The 19,207-nt window shown below is 30.1% G+C and overlaps 1 protein-coding gene across 1 annotated transcript in view; it reads left to right on the top strand.

Moving 5' to 3' along the window:
* The window catches only part of LOC111621267 (ATP-dependent RNA helicase DDX3X-like), a 66,139-nt gene that overhangs the window by 37,207 nt on the left and 9,725 nt on the right, over positions 1-19,207 (top strand). The window contains exons 9-15 of the mRNA XM_023363351.1: positions 530-609; positions 1,480-1,739; positions 8,152-8,296; positions 10,428-10,593; positions 10,669-10,850; positions 13,474-13,639; positions 13,715-13,896. Of these exons, the coding sequence (XP_023219119.1) occupies positions 530-609; positions 1,480-1,739; positions 8,152-8,296; positions 10,428-10,593; positions 10,669-10,850; positions 13,474-13,639; positions 13,715-13,896 (1,181 nt within the window). The remainder of the gene's footprint in view (positions 1-529; positions 610-1,479; positions 1,740-8,151; positions 8,297-10,427; positions 10,594-10,668; positions 10,851-13,473; positions 13,640-13,714; positions 13,897-19,207) is intronic.

Below are 19,207 nucleotides of genomic sequence, written 5' to 3'. Positions count from 1 at the left end.
TATAACTGAAGATCATTAATATTTTCCATGAATGTATATATCTGTAAAATGTATGTATATTTGTATAATGTAGATATTAAAATTTTCTTTATTTCAGTTCAGTTTTATAAAAATTGGAATAGAATGAATAAATTATTTAATTGTTGAATCTGAGCATACAACATTATAATCATAAGTTATAAGCAGTCTTTCAATAATTAAAGTAATTTAAAAATAATTTTGTAAGACTTGCACCATTATTTTTTTAAAATAAAATAAATTTATGTACAACAATTGTAAAACTAAGTTATTTTTAAGATATAAATTTATATCTTAAATNTGAGAAAAGAATTTGAATATTTATAATAGATAAAACAATAATTAACAGTTCTTATAAAGGCTTAAAAATTTTATAATCATTATAAAATTTTTAAGCCTTTATAAGAACTGTTAATTATTGTTTTATCTATTATAAATATTCAAATTCTTTTGTCATTATAAAATATTTTCAGATTGATTATATTAAGAATTTTTATATTATCATTTATAGGTTCTGGGAAAACTGCTGCATTTCTGGTCCCTATTTTAAATCAAATTTTTGAAAATGGTCCACCTAGAAACATCCCACCGGTAATTATTAAATTGTTTATATATTTTGCTATATTAAGTAATAATTTATATAGACCAATATTACTTTTAATTATAATGGGTTTTGTTTTACACAGGATTGATATGTGGTTTTATGCTTTTTTGGTTGGCGATTAGGTTAATCCAGTGAATGCATGAGTAATTCTGGTTGTTAATGCATGTGTTGACTATTTATTCTGTGTTTTTGTGTGTGTGTGTGTATATACACATATATAATGAATATCATAATAAAAATAGTCAATGTGTATTGATAGTCAGAATTATTATGTATTCATCATCTAGTTTAAATAGTAACTCATTCTTAAAATATGTTTAAAACATTTTCCTTATACATAAGTAAAATGTTATAAACATACTTATTATGTTCAATAAACATGAAAAGTGTTGTTAGATTGAATTTGCTTTGCTTTTTACTCTTCCATTTATACATGAAATAACAATTTTGTAAAGTCATTTTATAAGGTATATAATGACATTTGATAAAATTATCTGCACACAGCCAGAATTTAGACTACTAGTTTTATATTTACAAAGGCTCACAATAAACATAATAGGCTGTCTTCTATAATAAACTTAACTTTAATAATAATAAAATAAAATATTTAATTTTAAATAATTTTTAATTATTTAAAATTGATTTCTACTTATTAAATTTATTATGATGAAACCCACTTTAAATCTGAAATTTCTTATTAATGTGCTTATTATTTTAATTATTATAAGTTTAAATATAGTCCGTAAATTCCAGCCATATGATTTGCATATAATTTGGGCTGTGGTGTGTATTTGCTACATATTAATATTTGTGTTTTACCCTTCTTTTTTTATAATGAAATATTTTTGTCATTTCAGCCACAGCGCCATTCATCACGTTTGAAACAGTATCCATTAGCTCTTGTACTTTCTCCTACAAGAGAACTCGCTTCACAGATACATGATGAAGCTTGTAAATTTGCATATCGATCACGTGTTCGTCCTTGTGTCGTGTATGGTGGCGCAGATCCCGTTCAACAAATGAAAGATCTCGATCGTGGTTGTCATTTACTTGTTGCTACACCAGGGCGTTTGGTCGACATGATGGAACGGGGAAAAGTTAGTCTAAAGATGATCAAGTAAGTTTAATACATATCACATAAGTACAGTCGACCCCCCCCCCCTATAAGATACAGATACGTTCCAATTTATTAGGAATCCGATTTCTTACAAGTCGTTCCAATCACAGCCCGACACGTGTCAAGTTTACGGACTATGGCTGATTGAAAGGTTTTCTTCCATAAAATTAATCGATTCTACACTAATCCGACTCAACATTTCCAAAATACGTATATTTTTTCGTAGTTTTATAGGAATCGTAATTATAGGGGAGTCAACTGTAATAAATATCACAAAAGTGATATTTATTAATTCTTTTTTTTATGCTATTAACATTAATAAATATCACAAAAGTGATATTTATTAATGTTAATAGTTGTCATAAAGTTTATATTATTACAGAAATTATGTTATGGGAAATACAATAAATATGATTAATTTCAATCTAGTATTATAAAAATAATCTTGAAACTTTGTACCATATTTGTTGATGAGCAATTTTTATTGTAATAATGGCTATGTTGTCCATTGGTTAATATTACAAGAATTTTTTCAGGTGTTTGAATTTTTTAAATTTAGATTCAAATGGAATGTACAGTACTGTAAGAAAGATTTTAAAATGTTTCTTGTTGATGCTCAATGCATCAGTGGAAAACTATGCCTGGCTTTTATTGCAGCCTGCAAAAATATAAGTTAATTTTTCTGTTGTGAATTTTTAGTTATGAAAGTGTGTGTGTGTGTGTATTTTTTTAACCTCAATAAAGACATCTATCTAAATATGTGTATATTTTTTTTGAATGTGTACACTTTACCTTCTGATTAAAATTTACACCTTTAGCTTATTGGAAAATGGTGATTCTTTCCTTCAAGATACAAAATGATATCACAGAAAATAATTATAGAATTGAATTTTTTTTAAATATAAAGAAATATAATAAATTTTTAACAAAAATAAATATAACAAAAAATTTAATGCATAGTCAGAAGATATTAAAACATTATCATCAAGAATGATTAAACTATAAATATAATTTATTGTTTTAAGATGTTTTTAATGTATGAATTTGTTCATATAACGTAGATAGAATAAAATCAACAAAACATGAAATTATGTTAGCACTTACATGGATTTTACAAAATGACTATGCTTTGTGCTATTGAATGTATTAATCAATCTATAGAGGAATATACATTATATTATCTTTTTCTTTATTCCAGTTTAGTCACATTATTGTTCAACAAGTGTACATTAATGTATATACAGTGGAACCTCGGTATACGTCTGGTTTAGAATAAGTCCAATTCGGAATACGTCCTGTTTGGACGAAACAAATTTTGCTCGGTATACGACTTTTCTTCGGTATACGACTTAATTCAATTATAAGCGTCATCTATGAACAAGCAGCACTATCGGTGTACTAGACCAGATTAGACGTTCGCGGTGCCACGGTTTATAACTTTGTTAAATTTCTTCTAATTTTAATTTGTAAGTAACATTTTATTATTTTTATTAATCATGAATTGCAAAAGGCAACAGAAAAATAAAAAAAATGACAATGGAACTGAAAAAAGAGATTGTTGAGAAATATGAAGGTGGCACGCGTGTTCGAGATTTAACTGTTGCATTCTGTATTCCAAGAACGACGATATCGACAATCGTGAAAAATAAAGACATTATTAAATCTGCTAACGTTGCGAAAGGGGTTAAATCAATTTTCTAAACAGAGATCGAAGACATTAGATCATGTCGAGAAATTGCTTTTGCTTTGGATAACTGAAAAACAGTGCGCTGGCGACAGCGTATCGGAAGAAATTATTTGCGAGAAAGCTAAAGGGATACATGCTGATCTCGTGAAAAATAAGCAGGAACTAGCGAGGGAAGCGAGGTGTTTAAAGCCAGCCATTTTTTTTACATGAGAACGGATTAATCATTTTTACATTACTTTTTATGGGAAAGGTTGGTTTGGTATACGTCCTATTCGGTATAAGTCCAAACACCAGGAACGGATTAAGGTCGTATACCGAGGTTCCACTGTACAATGACAGTATTCTCCTGAATTTGTTTACTTGATAAAAGTGTTTAAAATGGTATCCTAAAAATGAATAAACATTCTGGTTGTAAGAATTCAAGTAGTAAACAAAAAAGAAAAGCTTTGAATATTGGGAAGAAACTTGAAATAATAAAATGTTTTGTAGTATTGCATAAGTTTTAAGTCCTGTCACTTGCAGGCATAAAATGCTTGATGCTACTATCACAGGAAGTCTATTGTTTTCCCATATAACAGAGCCTGTACACTCAACAAATATTTCCAGTAATGTATCAATTACAGATAATATCAATACAACTAAAATTGCAAAACGAATTCAAATGTTAAAATCGTGACAGTGGCTAGGTATGTGTATTTTGAAACCATAGTCTCTCTTGTACATGCAATTCTTTGGAACCTGTGTGGAACATAAGTGGAACTGTGTTTTTCGTTGTACTGTACCTGTTGTTTTTATTTTGGAAACATTTAATTAATATTAATAAGATTAATGCTAGAAGAAGATACTAGAATACAGGAGTTTAAAATTGACATAATCAAATATTTAAAAGTTTCATTTGAGCTAATTAATTGAAAAGTAATTATTAATATATTAAATATAAGAACTGAAGCATGGAAGGCAACAAGGAACCACCATGCATCTGTATCTCCCCAAGATTTGATGGACAGGTGATTCAGAAATAATCCATTTATCAGAGGAATGAATAGGATACCTGTACAGTTGGCTACCAAGGAGAGGTGCAGCAGATTTGTGCTGGAATTACAGGAAGTACACAGATTAAATGAGAGAAATGCTTTAAATGATGCTACAAGATCAAAGTCATTAGGACCTCTTGGAGTTGATACAGGGTTAAGAGGAGCAGAAATAAGAAACCAAATTGATTATATTCTAGTCAACTACAGATGTAGAAATACAGTAATTAACACGAAGACTTATCCAGGTGCGGATTGCAACAGTGATCATAGGCTACTGGTAACGAAACTAAGAATAAGGCTGAAATATGTTAGGCCAAAAAAAAGCAAAAGAATGGCTCAATATACAGGTGTTGAGGAAAGACTGCACCAAGAAGACTTTTCAGGCTGACATATTGAGAAGACTGCAAAATTTCAATACTGACAGAAGCACAGAATAAATCTGGAATGATTTGAAACAAAAAATTAAAGATACTGCAGTTCACGTTCTCGGCAAGAAAGGGAGACAAATAAAGAACCCTTGGGTCACAGAGGAGATAGTAAAAAAGATGGATGAAAGAAGACAATACAAAAATGCTAATAACACGGAAGAAAAAGAAAAATATAGAATCATTAATAAATAAGAGTAATGCGCAAACAGGCAAAGGAAAAGTGGTTGAATCAATTATGCATAGAAATGGAGCACCACACAAATGGGAATGACTTAAGAGGAGTACATGAAAAGCTAATGTTAATCTCAGGGGAAAAAAAAGAAAATGCAGAATTGGGGCTATGAGAGATGAAAATGGAAACATTTTATTGCAGAAAGATGAACAAGTATTAAGGTGGAAAAGATATGTAGACAATCTCTATAGAAATGAGGACAGTTTAAACCTAGAAGGCATGGAAGACAAAGAAGAGAGTGCAATCTTTCTTAAGGAAGAGATTGATGCTACATTGAAAAAACAAAGGGAAGAAAGGCATCAGGAATAGATGAAATACAAGAATGCCATAAGGCGGAAAGATGGAACAAGAATCCTAACTAATTTTTTTAACAATTTTAGAGGCAGATATTCCGGATGATTTCGCAAAATCTATCTTCATTACAATTCCTAAAACTGCAGGTAACTTAGACTGTGATAAACATGGAGCTATTAGCTTGAAAAGCTATATCTCAAAGGTTTTAGTTTACATCATGCAGTGCATAATAGAAAACTTCATAAATCGGGAACTAGATGAGTCACAATTTGATTTCCATATAGGCAAAGGAACAGCAGAGGCCATTACAATGATATGACTTACAGGAGAAAGGATGATTGATCATGATAGAGAGTTATTTGTATGTATTGTTGACTTCAAGAAGGCCTTTGATAATGTTAACCAAATGCTGTTATTTGATATTCTGCAAAACATAAAAAGAATTACTGAGAATAATCTATATCATCTATAAAAATCAAAAAGCAATGGTCAGTTTTCAGGGAGAGGATACCAAATGGATTAAGATTTAAAAAGGAACAAGACAGGGATGTGGTTTGTCCCCAACACTTTTTAACATCTACAGTGAATAGATGATGAGAGAAGCATTCAAAAATCTAGACAAAGGTGTAAAAATTAATGGACATCTTATCAATAACATTAAGTATGCTGATGACATTGCTCTGCTATGTAACACCTAGGAAGGGTTACAGAAAATTCTAAATAGATTGAAAGAAGTGGGAAAATCAAGATACCAAATGAAAATAAATGTGAAAAAAAACAAATTTTATCATAATCTGAAGAGAAGAAGACAGATCTAAAGATTATGTTGGATGGAAAGAAAATAGAAAAGGTAAAAATGTTTGAATACCTAGGAAGTTGGATAACTGAGGATAGCAGATGTAATTATAATTATGAAATTAACCTTTTTTTATTCTGTTTTTAAAGCTGCTTTTGCACAAATATCCCATTATTAAGAGATGGAAATATATACAAAAAATTGAAACTAAAAATACTTAAAACAATGATTTGCACTGTGGCTACATATGGATGTAAGTTGTAGACAATAAACCAAGAGGCAGTTAATAGGATAGATTCCTTTGAGATGTGGTATCTTACAAGAATGGAAAAAATTAGTGAGGAGGATTATGAGTAACCAGTGAGGAGGTTATGAGTAGATTTAAAATGGAAAGAAACCTGATGGTCAGCATCCAGAGAAAATCACCATATGCTGGCATATAATATGCTCAGCATATGCTGATTTTATATATCCTCAGGGAAACTGATGAAAATTGCAGTTTAAGGAATGGTGGAGGGCAGACAGAGAGGGAAGACTTTGGCTAAAGTGACAGGACAACAAAAAAATGGACCAGCTCAAGCTTGGGAAAAGCCTACAATCGTGAAGAGTGGAGAGGATGCCATGTAAATGAATGAATGAAAATTGAAAATTTTACAACTTGTAATAACAAATCATTTTTGCACAGGATTTTATAAAAATGTGCAATACAAGTAGTGAAACCATTGCTGTAATATTTATCCAATGAAAACATTCTCATATTTATGATGTCATTACAGATGATACAATCTTTATCTGCTCTTGCAGGTCTGTAGCAAAATATTCATTTTTTTAAAATTACAGACATTTTTACAGGAATGATACAAATTCCATAGCCACTACTGTAAACACAATTATAAGATTAATTTGAAAAAAATGGATATACTTTATTGATAACTATAGATTACAAGTTAACATTTAAGCATATAAATTGTCTTTTTTAATTGTAAACGGTTAGCATTTTTTAAAATTTTAATTAATTAGATTAATTGAAAGCTATTTGCTACATTCAAAAATGTTTATGGTAGAAAATTATAAAATGAATAATTTATTGCCGCAAGATGTTATATGTATTGGAACTGATAATCATAACAATATAAATCAGTTATCAATATTTTGATTTAATATCAAGAACTAAATTTCTGCTTAATTAAAATGGGAAAGTATTGTTGCTTTTTCTAATAGGAAAACACTGTTTTTTACATTAATTGATACTCTGAGAAAATTAGTATTATATAAATAATATACAGAATATATAGTGTATATATATGGGTATTGGGTATCCCTTGATTAACGCGGTTAATTAATTCCTTGATCTACCACATATATCAAATATTATGTTAATCAAATACAGTATCTATGTTAAGTAAAGATGGCCGGTAAAGAGTGTTAATTAAAACTTCTGCCATGTGTATAAAGGGATTGCCGCAATTAATTTTGCACGTTAATCATATCCTGCAAATGCAAGGGATACCTGTATGTATATATATATATATACAGGTATTCATGTAAAAAAAAAATATATATATATATATATATTTTTTACAAAGTTTGAAGTGAAATTCAGATTGTTTTTACTGTGGTTACTTAATTATTTGTTATAATTGTCTATAAAACATGTTTCATGTGTTGCTTTTCAATTAACAGAGATTATATAAACACAAACAATATTGTGATTGACATTAGAATATTTGACAGATTTAATTTTTAGTATCTGAAATTCACCTATTTATGAAAATATAAAATACTACTATATGAATATTTTATTTATAATAAAGTGTTTATAATTATGTGAAAAATATTAAAATTGACATTTGTAATTTCATTAGTTTTAAGATTGTTATTGAAATCTTAAATGAAACTACTGTATATACTTATTGATAATTTATTTAATCTATTTTCTAGATACCTTGTATTAGATGAAGCCGATAGAATGTTAGATATGGGATTTGAACCACAAATTCGTCGTATCGTCCTCGAGGACGAGATGCCCACAGTTACAGAAAGGCAGACATTAATGTTTTCGGCTACATTTCCTAAAAAAGTTCAGGTAAGCTAAATACATGGAATAAGTTCTACAAAATATTTTGAAAAATAAACTGTTTCTGCAGTCTGAAAAATTTACCATTTGTTTTTTATTTTAATATCCAAAAATATAAAATTACTTTATTTCTGTTGTTACTAATACCACAAAACAGGATGAGATAATTTTGTTTTTAAGAATGAGTGTAAAGTTTAGAAAAAGCAGATCATCTTTAATGAAATATAATTGCTAGCTTTTGTGAATAAAAAATGTATTTACATTCATATATAATTTGTATGTAAATAGAATCCAATTATTTTAATCACTTTGGGATTTGCCTATCTTGATAAAAGCATCTTTATAATGATATTAAGCAGAGTAAGTAAATAAGATAATGGTTAATGGACTTCTCTAGTTTTATTGATTCTGGTATTAAAAGGCCAAACTAAAATAATTGAAAGATGTAAAACTTGAAGATTTATTCAGCATATAATTGAAGTAAGCATGAAAACAATTTAAACTACTATACTACAAACAAATGATGATTAAAATTGTTAATATTTAAAGCACTTAATACTGATAGCATGAAGTTATTATCAATTAATAGCGAGGTTGAGGCTGAAGTTTTAAACGCAAAAACATGTACGTCGGATGTTCAGCACCACTTTCCTGTAAGCCTAGAAGTTTGACAATGGTGTTTGGATAGTGAGTGGAATCATGCTCAACATTCCAAACACCATTGTCAAACTCTAGGTGTGAGATCTGGAATTTTATTAATCTAAAAATTTAATAATTTTACTTCTGTTATATAACGGATTGGCTAAAAAATGATCTTAGCTGGGAACATTTGAAACTGTCCTCTCATAACTATCAACATTCTATTGTTCCCACACAGCCTGCAGCTCGACTTGCACAAAAGTTTATAGTTAGCATCCAAATTTCATCACTTGTTTTGGTCCCAGGAACATCTATAACATTTATCTCCTATAACAACTGATCACATGACCAATTTTCCCAGAAAAAAGCTATAAAAGATGCTTCCTTCCCCTCTTGAGGGAGTCTCTTCACGAAAGCTGGACTGACGTCATCGGATACCGTCGAGTTGAATCTCCAAACCCGCCATAAATTCCAAACCTTGAACATCGAAAAGTCCATCACCTCAGTTGCGAACTTTTATACTTATGCCTATTTGGATTACCCTAAAACCCATATGTTGGATATCTGTGTGCCCTTAATGAACTTAATCGTTGTGGAAACATACAAAATGGTATGAAAACCCATGTAAACTCTCTTGAGCCTTTAGGCATGTTTAGCATCGAGAATAGTGTTTGTAGTTTTTATTGATCTTGTCTAAGTTGAATAAACTTGTTTTATTTGTTAAATAGTATACTCCTTTACTCGTATACTGCCTATGCCTTATCATTGACCCCGATTACTCTCCCTCCACTCGACCAACATAGAGCAGAAGTTCTGACCCTTAGGACCAACTATCATAACGTAGCCATCTTGACAAGTTACTGGAAAGGGAAGTGCAACTGTCCCCGACCTCCCTGGCAGTTCACATAAGCTTACAGGAAAGCGGTGCTAAACGTCCGACATACATGTTTTTGCGTTTAAAACTTTGGCCTCGCCCTCGCTATTGTTATAAGCCACACATTCAAGTTTGTGCAAAAGAATAACTTGAAAATAGCAATGTATGTGAGAACTATAAATGAAAGTCTGATTACAAATAAGCAACATTATAAATTATTTTACTTTGTATTTTGTGACTTGTTAATTTTGATTAAGTTAAATGGCAACTGATGATAACTATGATTATTATAAGCAGACTCTATTGTATATGAATTCATATATAATTATTTATTTTTATTCTTTAATTAAATACGTTACAATAAATAGTGTACGATCATTGCAAAATCTTTGCTTTGTTGTAAATACACTGCTGGCCAAGTAAAATGCAATGCTATTTAGGACTAGATATTGCAGGTGTTGCATTTTGCTTGGCCAGCAGTATATAATATATCTAATAATAATGGTAAATCACAATTAGAATACTTGTACTTAATTATAAAAAAAATTGTTTATATTCAGAGACCATCAACAAAAATCAAATTTTATAGCTTTGGATATAAAACTCTAATTTAATCGTTTATTTTAGGAACTGGCTCGTAAATTCTTGGATAATTACATCTTTTTAGCAGTTGGAAGAGTAGGTAGTACATCAGAAAATATTACACAGAAAGTTGTTTGGGTGGAAGAACATGATAAGAGATCATTTTTACTGGATTTGTTAAATGCTGCTGGACTGAAAAATGGCAATCCAGGTATTTTAAATTTAAAATAAAGTTATTAAAATTTTTAAAATTGTGCTTTTATATAATAAAAATGTTTTTTTTTAGCTCGTGATTCCTTGACTTTAACATTTGTTGAGACTAAAAAAGGAGCAGATGCTCTTGAAAACTTTCTTCTGAAAGAAGGCTATCCAGTAACTAGTATTCATGGAGATCGTAGCCAGCGAGAAAGAGAAGATGCTCTGTGGTCTTTTCGCACAGGACATACACCGGTTCTTGTAGCTACAGCAGTAAGTTTATAAAATTTAAAGAAATAATCTTTAAAAATATTGCTATATTCTTCAAATAAAATATTTTAAGACATACATTATATAATGACATGTTACAAGGTTATACTGCATTATGGATGATGATGTAGATTTCTTTTATTTCCTGCCAAACATGCATTTTTATTTCATTTAACATAGTTTGTTTTGCAAATAACATAGTAGCTTTCACACACATTTGTCAAATGATGTATACTTTGTTATATTGTATGGGTTTGCACTTGGCTTTAACATGGTGTATCTGTTATGGACAAAGTGATTGATACGGGCATTACGAATAATGACCAACAAAATCAGGCATTGTAATAAATTTCAATAATTTATGAAATTGACTGGTCGTTATGAATACTGCTACCACCTAGTCGGACAAAGTGATGATGATATGTTGAGTGATCATTTGACATACATTAGCCAATCAAAATTTGCATCTTACTAAATGCGTATTGCATTTAGTACCAAATTTTAAATTTATGTGACCAGTAGTTAATCTTTCTTCTTTGATAAAAGTAACGATCATGGAGGAATCATTAAGTGATGTGAATAATCGCTTCAATAACCGATTGAACGAGTTAATAGCAGAAAAAGGTGAGAACAATCAAATTTTTACAAAATCAGCATATTTGTCAATGATACAAAAAGTGAAAGAGTCAAAAATGAAAGTTTCTTCTAAGTCACCGGAAGAATATCAGCGTTTACGTAGATATGATGTTGTATCTATCGGAAATTTAGAAAAATTAATTATGCCTGTAAAATAAGGTAATGCGATTAAATATTACGTTCACACGGAAGAAATATTTCAGTTATTGCACAATGCCCATATTGCTATTGGACATGGTGGTAGAAACCATATGTAAAAAGAATTAAGTACAAAATATAAAAATATTACAAGGGAGATGATTATAATTTATTTGAACTTGTGTGAAATCTGTCAGAAATAAAAAATGTTCCTAAGAAAGGCTTGGTAGTTAAATCAGTTTTATGTAATAAAATGAACTCGAGATGTCAGGTCGATCTTATAGGTATGCAGTCGCAAGCCAATGAGGAATATAAATTTATACTCGTGTATCAAGACCATCTAACTAAATTCGTTCAACTACGACCATTAAAAACCAAAATGGCTGAAGAAGTAGCATATGTTCTTTTAGACATTTTTACAATTTTCGGTGCACTGAGTATTCTACAAAGCAATAATCGCAGAGAATTCGCCAATAATATCATCAAAGAAATATGTAATTTGTGGTCTGAGTTAAAAATGGTGCATGGAAAGCCCAGGCACTCACAAAGTCAGGGTTCAGTAGAAAGATGTAATCAAGACGTAGAAAATTATTATATTCCAAAGTATTATATTCCAGGAACCAATTTACTGTTTGTAAAGAAAACTTCATTTCTGTTGGAGATGTACCAGGTGCAGAAATTTCGATTAGATAATGTGCAAGAATGTCATCAATTTCTAGAGGCTAAGGCTATACTTGATGCTGCTGCAAAATTGGTTGCAAATCTAATAGATGCAAATGCTACAAAAAAAAAATTATGTAGTTCCAAATGTCATGAAAATCTTAATTGCTCAAATAAATAAACTAAAAACATTTAATTTTTTATATAACTTGTACAAAAAGTTGTTAATAATACTTTTCGTTAATATTAGTTTAATTAATCTAGTTAATTTAATAGTACAGTAGAGTGTCAAATTCGGCCTAATGTGGTCCGAAGGGTGGCCGAGTTTGTGAAAATGCCAGGTTATCGGGAATGGAGTTAAAAAAAATAAGTATGAGTGTTTCCTCAGAAAATACTGTATTGTACTGTACTTGTATGTATTGTTTACTTGAGAATACAACAGAGAATAAACTGCCCAAATACCCTTAAACAAAGGAAAAGTACATCCTTTATGAAGGCATAGAGCCTTTACTACATGAAAATGAAAATTAATGAATACACTGTGTACAGTAATTTACCTGATAAGACAGACCTCAGAAAAATACTTTATGNTTCACATAAGCTTACAGGAAAGCGGTGCTAAACGTCCGACATACATGTTTTTGCGTTTAAAACTTTGGCCTCGCCCTCGCTATTGTTATAAGCCACACATTCAAGTTTGTGCAAAAGAATAACTTGAAAATAGCAATGTATGTGAGAACTATAAATGAAAGTCTGATTACAAATAAGCAACATTATAAATTATTTTACTTTGTATTTTGTGACTTGTTAATTTTGATTAAGTTAAATGGCAACTGATGATAACTATGATTATTATAAGCAGACTCTATTGTATATGAATTCATATATAATTATTTATTTTTATTCTTTAATTAAATACGTTACAATAAATAGTGTACGATCATTGCAAAATCTTTGCTTTGTTGTAAATACACTGCTGGCCAAGTAAAATGCAATGCTATTTAGGACTAGATATTGCAGGTGTTGCATTTTGCTTGGCCAGCAGTATATAATATATCTAATAATAATGGTAAATCACAATTAGAATACTTGTACTTAATTATAAAAAAAATTGTTTATATTCAGAGACCATCAACAAAAATCAAATTTTATAGCTTTGGATATAAAACTCTAATTTAATCGTTTATTTTAGGAACTGGCTCGTAAATTCTTGGATAATTACATCTTTTTAGCAGTTGGAAGAGTAGGTAGTACATCAGAAAATATTACACAGAAAGTTGTTTGGGTGGAAGAACATGATAAGAGATCATTTTTACTGGATTTGTTAAATGCTGCTGGACTGAAAAATGGCAATCCAGGTATTTTAAATTTAAAATAAAGTTATTAAAATTTTTAAAATTGTGCTTTTATATAATAAAAATGTTTTTTTTTAGCTCGTGATTCTTTGACTTTAACATTTGTTGAGACTAAAAAAGGAGCAGATGCTCTTGAAAACTTTCTTCTGAAAGAAGGCTATCCAGTAACTAGTATTCATGGAGATCGTAGCCAGCGAGAAAGAGAAGATGCTCTGTGGTCTTTTCGCACAGGACATACACCGGTTCTTGTAGCTACAGCAGTAAGTTTATAAAATTTAAAGAAATAATCTTTAAAAATATTGCTATATTCTTCAAATAAAATATTTTAAGACATACATTATATAATGACATGTTACAAGGTTATACTGCATTATGGATGATGATGTAGATTTCTTTTATTTCCTGCCAAACATGCATTTTTATTTCATTTAACATAGTTTGTTTTGCAAATAACATAGTAGCTTTCACACACATTTGTCAAATGATGTATACTTTGTTATATTGTATGGGTTTGCACTTGGCTTTAACATGGTGTATCTGTTATGGACAAAGTGATTGATACGGGCATTACGAATAATGACCAACAAAATCAGGCATTGTAATAAATTTCAATAATTTATGAAATTGACTGACAGATTTAATTTTTAGTATCTGAAATTCACCTATTTATGAAAATATAAAATACTACTATATGAATATTTTATTTATAATAAAGTGTTTATAATTATGTGAAAAATATTAAAATTGACATTTGTAATTTCATTAGTTTTAAGATTGTTATTGAAATCTTAAATGAAACTACTGTATATACTTATTGATAATTTATTTAATCTATTTTCTAGATACCTTGTATTAGATGAAGCCGATAGAATGTTAGATATGGGATTTGAACCACAAATTCGTCGTATCGTCCTCGAGGACGAGATGCCCACAGTTACAGAAAGGCAGACATTAATGTTTTCGGCTACATTTCCTAAAAAAGTTCAGGTAAGCTAAATACATGGAATAAGTTCTACAAAATATTTTGAAAAATAAACTGTGTTTCTGCAGTCTGAAAAATTTACCATTTGTTTTTTATTTTAATATCCAAAAATATAAAATTACTTTATTTCTGTTGTTACTAATACCACAAAACAGGATGAGATAATTTTGTTTTTAAGAATGAGTGTAAAGTTTAGAAAAAGCAGATCATCTTTAATGAAATATAATTGCTAGCTTTTGTGAATAAAAAATGTATTTACATTCATATGTAATTTGTATGTAAATAGAATCCAATTATTTTAATCACTTTGGGATTTGCCTATCTTGATAAAAGCATCTTTATAATGATATTAAGCAGAGTAAGTAAATAAGATAATGGTTAATGGACTTCTCTAGTTTTATTGATTCTGGTATTAAAAGGCCAAACTAAAATAATTGAAAGATGTAAAACTTGAAGATTTATTCAGCATATAATTGAAGTAAGCATGAAAACAATTTATACTACTATACTACAAACAAATGATGATTAAAATTGTTAATATTTAAAGCACTTAATACTGATAGCATGAAGTTATTATCAATTAATAGCGAGGTTGAGGCTGAAGTTTTAAACGCAAAAACATGTACGTCGGATGTTCAGCACCACTTTCCTGTAAGCCTAGAAGTTTGACAATGGTGTTTGGATAGTGAGTGGAATCATGCTCAACATTCCAAACACCATTGTCAAACTCTAGGTGTGAGATCTGGAATTTTATTAATCTAAAAATTTAATAATTTTACTTCTGTTATATAACGGATTGGCTAAAAAATGATCTTAGCTGGGAACATTTGAAACTGTCCTCTCATAACTATCAACATTCTATTGTTCCCACACAGCCTGCAGCTCGACTTGCACAAAAGTTTATAGTTAGCATCCAAATTTCATCACTTGTTTTGGTCCCAGGAACATCTATAACATTTATCTCCTATAACAACTGATCACATGACCAATTTTCCCAGAAAAAAGCTATAAAAGATGCTTCCTTCCCCTCTTGAGGGAGTCTCTTCACGAAAGCTGGACTGACGTCATCGGATACCGTCGAGTTGAATCTCCAAACCCGCCATAAATTCCAAACCTTGAACATCGAAAAGTCCATCACCTCAGTTGCGAACTTTTATACTTGTGCCTATTTGGATTACCCTAAAACCCATATGTTGGATATCTGTGTGCCCTTAATGAACTTAATCGTTGTGGAAACATACAAAATGGTATGAAAACCCATGTAAACTCTCTTGAGCCTTTAGGCATGTTTAGCATCGAGAATAGTGTTTGTAGTTTTTATTGATCTTGTCTAAGTTGAATAAACTTGTTTTATTTGTTAAATAGTATACTCCTTTACTCGTATACTGCCTATGCCTTATCATTGACCCCGATTACTCTCCCTCCACTCGACCAACATAGAGCAGAAGTTCTGACCCTTAGGACCAACTATCATAACGTAGCCATCTTGACAAGTTACTGGAAAGGGAAGTGCAACTGTCCCCGACCTCCCTGGCAGTTCACATAAGCTTACAGGAAAGCGGTGCTAAACGTCCGACATACATGTTTTTGCGTTTAAAACTTTGGCCTCGCCCTCGCTATTGTTATAAGCCACACATTCAAGTTTGTGCAAAAGAATAACTTGAAAATAGCAATGTATGTGAGAACTATAAATGAAAGTCTGATTACAAATAAGCAACATTATAAATTATTTTACTTTGTATTTTGTGACTTGTTAATTTTGATTAAGTTAAATGGCAACTGATGATAACTATGATTATTATAAGCAGACTCTATTGTATATGAATTCATATATAATTATTTATTTTTATTCTTTAATTAAATACGTTACAATAAATAGTGTACGATCATTGCAAAATCTTTGCTTTGTTGTAAATACACTGCTGGCCAAGTAAAATGCAATGCTATTTAGGACTAGATATTGCAGGTGTTGCATTTTGCTTGGCCAGCAGTATATAATATATCTAATAATAATGGTAAATCACAATTAGAATACTTGTACTTAATTATAAAAAAAATTGTTTATATTCAGAGACCATCAACAAAAATCAAATTTTATAGCTTTGGATATAAAACTCTAATTTAATCGTTTATTTTAGGAACTGGCTCGTAAATTCTTGGATAATTACATCTTTTTAGCAGTTGGAAGAGTAGGTAGTACATCAGAAAATATTACACAGAAAGTTGTTTGGGTGGAAGAACATGATAAGAGATCATTTTTACTGGATTTGTTAAATGCTGCTGGACTGAAAAATGGCAATCCAGGTATTTTAAATTTAAAATAAAGTTATTAAAATTTTTAAAATTGTGCTTTTATATAATAAAAATGTTTTTTTTTAGCTCGTGATTCTTTGACTTTAACATTTGTTGAGACTAAAAAAGGAGCAGATGCTCTTGAAAACTTTCTTCTGAAAGAAGGCTATCCAGTAACTAGTATTCATGGAGATCGTAGCCAGCGAGAAAGAGAAGATGCTCTGTGGTCTTTTCGCACAGGACATACACCGGTTCTTGTAGCTACAGCAGTAAGTTTATAAAATTTAAAGAAATAATCTTTAAAAATATTGCTATATTCTTCAAATAAAATATTTTAAGACATACATTATATAATGACATGTTACAAGGTTATACTGCATTATGGATGATGATGTAGATTTCTTTTATTTCCTGCCAAACATGCATTTTTATTTCATTTAACATAGTTTGTTTTGCAAATAACATAGTAGCTTTCACACACATTTGTCAAATGATGTATACTTTGTTATATTGTATGGGTTTGCACTTGGCTTTAACATGGTGTATCTGTTATGGACAAAGTGATTGATACGGGCATTACGAATAATGACCAACAAAATCAGGCATTGTAATAAATTTCAATAATTTATGAAATTGACTGGTCGTTATGAATACTGCTACCACCTAGTCGGACAAAGTGGTGATGATATGTTGAGTGATCATTTGACATACATTAGCCAATCAAAATTTGCATCTTACTAAATGCGTATTGCATTTAGTACCAAATTTTAAATTTATGTGACCAGTAGTTAATCTTTCTTCTTTGATAAAAGTAACGATCATGGAGGAATCATTAAGTGATGTGAATAATCGCTTCAATAACCGATTGAACGAGTTAATAGCAGAAAAAGGTGAGAACAATCAAATTTTTACAAAATCAGCATATTTGTCAATGATACAAAAAGTGAAAGAGTCAAAAATGAAAGTTTCTTCTAAGTCACCGGAAGAATATCAGCGTTTACGTAGATATGATGTTGTATCTATCGGAAATTTAGAAAAATTAATTATGCCTGTAAAATAAGGTAATGCGATTAAATATTACGTTCACACGGAAGAAATATTTCAGTTATTGCACAATGCCCATATTGCTATTGGACATGGTGGTAGAAACCATATGTAAAAAGAATTAAGTACAAAATATAAAAATATTACAAGGGAGATGATTATAATTTATTTGAACTTGTGTGAAATCTGTCAGAAATAAAAAATGTTCCTAAGAAAGGCTTGGTAGTTAAATCAGTTTTATGTAATAAAATGAACTCGAGATGTCAGGTCGATCTTATAGGTATGCAGTCGCAAGCCAATGAGGAATATAAATTTATACTCGTGTATCAAGACCATCTAACTAAATTCGTTCAACTACGACCATTAAAAACCAAAATGGCTGAAGAAGTAGCATATGTTCTTTTAGACATTTTTACAATTTTCGGTGCACTGAGTATTCTACAAAGCAATAATCGCAGAGAATTCGCCAATAATATCATCAAAGAAATATGTAATTTGTGGTCTGAGTTAAAAATGGTGCATGGAAAGCCCAGGCACTCACAAAGTCAGGGTTCAGTAGAAAGATGTAATCAAGACGTAGAAAATTATTATATTCCAAAGTATTATATTCCAGGAACCAATTTACTGTTTGTAAAGAAAACTTCATTTCTGTTGGAGATGTACCAGGTGCAGAAATTTCGATTAGATAATGTGCAAGAATGTCATCAATTTCTAGAGGCTAAGGCTATACTTGATGCTGCTGCAAAATTGGTTGCAAATCTAATAGATGCAAATGCTACAAAAAAAAAATTATGTAGTTCCAAATGTCATGAAAATCTTAATTGCTCAAATAAATAAACTAAAAACATTTAATTTTTTATATAACTTGTACAAAAAGTTGTTAATAATACTTTTCGTTAATATTAGTTTAATTAATATAGTTAATAGTACAGTAGAGTGTCAAATTCGGCCTAATGTGGTCCGAAGGGTGGCCGAGTTTGTGAAAATGCCAGGTTATCGGGAATGGAGTTAAAAAAAATAAGTATGAGTGTTTCCTCAGAAAATACTGTATTGTACTGTACTTGTATGTATTGTTTACTTGAGAATACAACAGAGAATAAACTGCCCAAATACCCTTAAACAAAGGAAAAGTACATCCTTTATGAAGGCATAGAGCCTTTACTACATGAAAATGAAAATTAATGAATACACTGTGTACAGTAATTTACCTGATAAGACAGACCTCAGAAAAATACTTTATGAGGCATAAAGCT

Source organism: Centruroides sculpturatus, unplaced genomic scaffold, assembly GCF_000671375.1.
Source record: "Centruroides sculpturatus isolate CEXI.00-Female unplaced genomic scaffold, Cexi_2.0 scaffold271, whole genome shotgun sequence".
Classification (NCBI taxonomy): Eukaryota; Metazoa; Arthropoda; class Arachnida; order Scorpiones; family Buthidae; genus Centruroides; species Centruroides sculpturatus.
The sequence above is the reverse complement of the archived record's forward strand: the minus strand, read 5'-3'. Positions and strand labels throughout refer to the sequence as shown.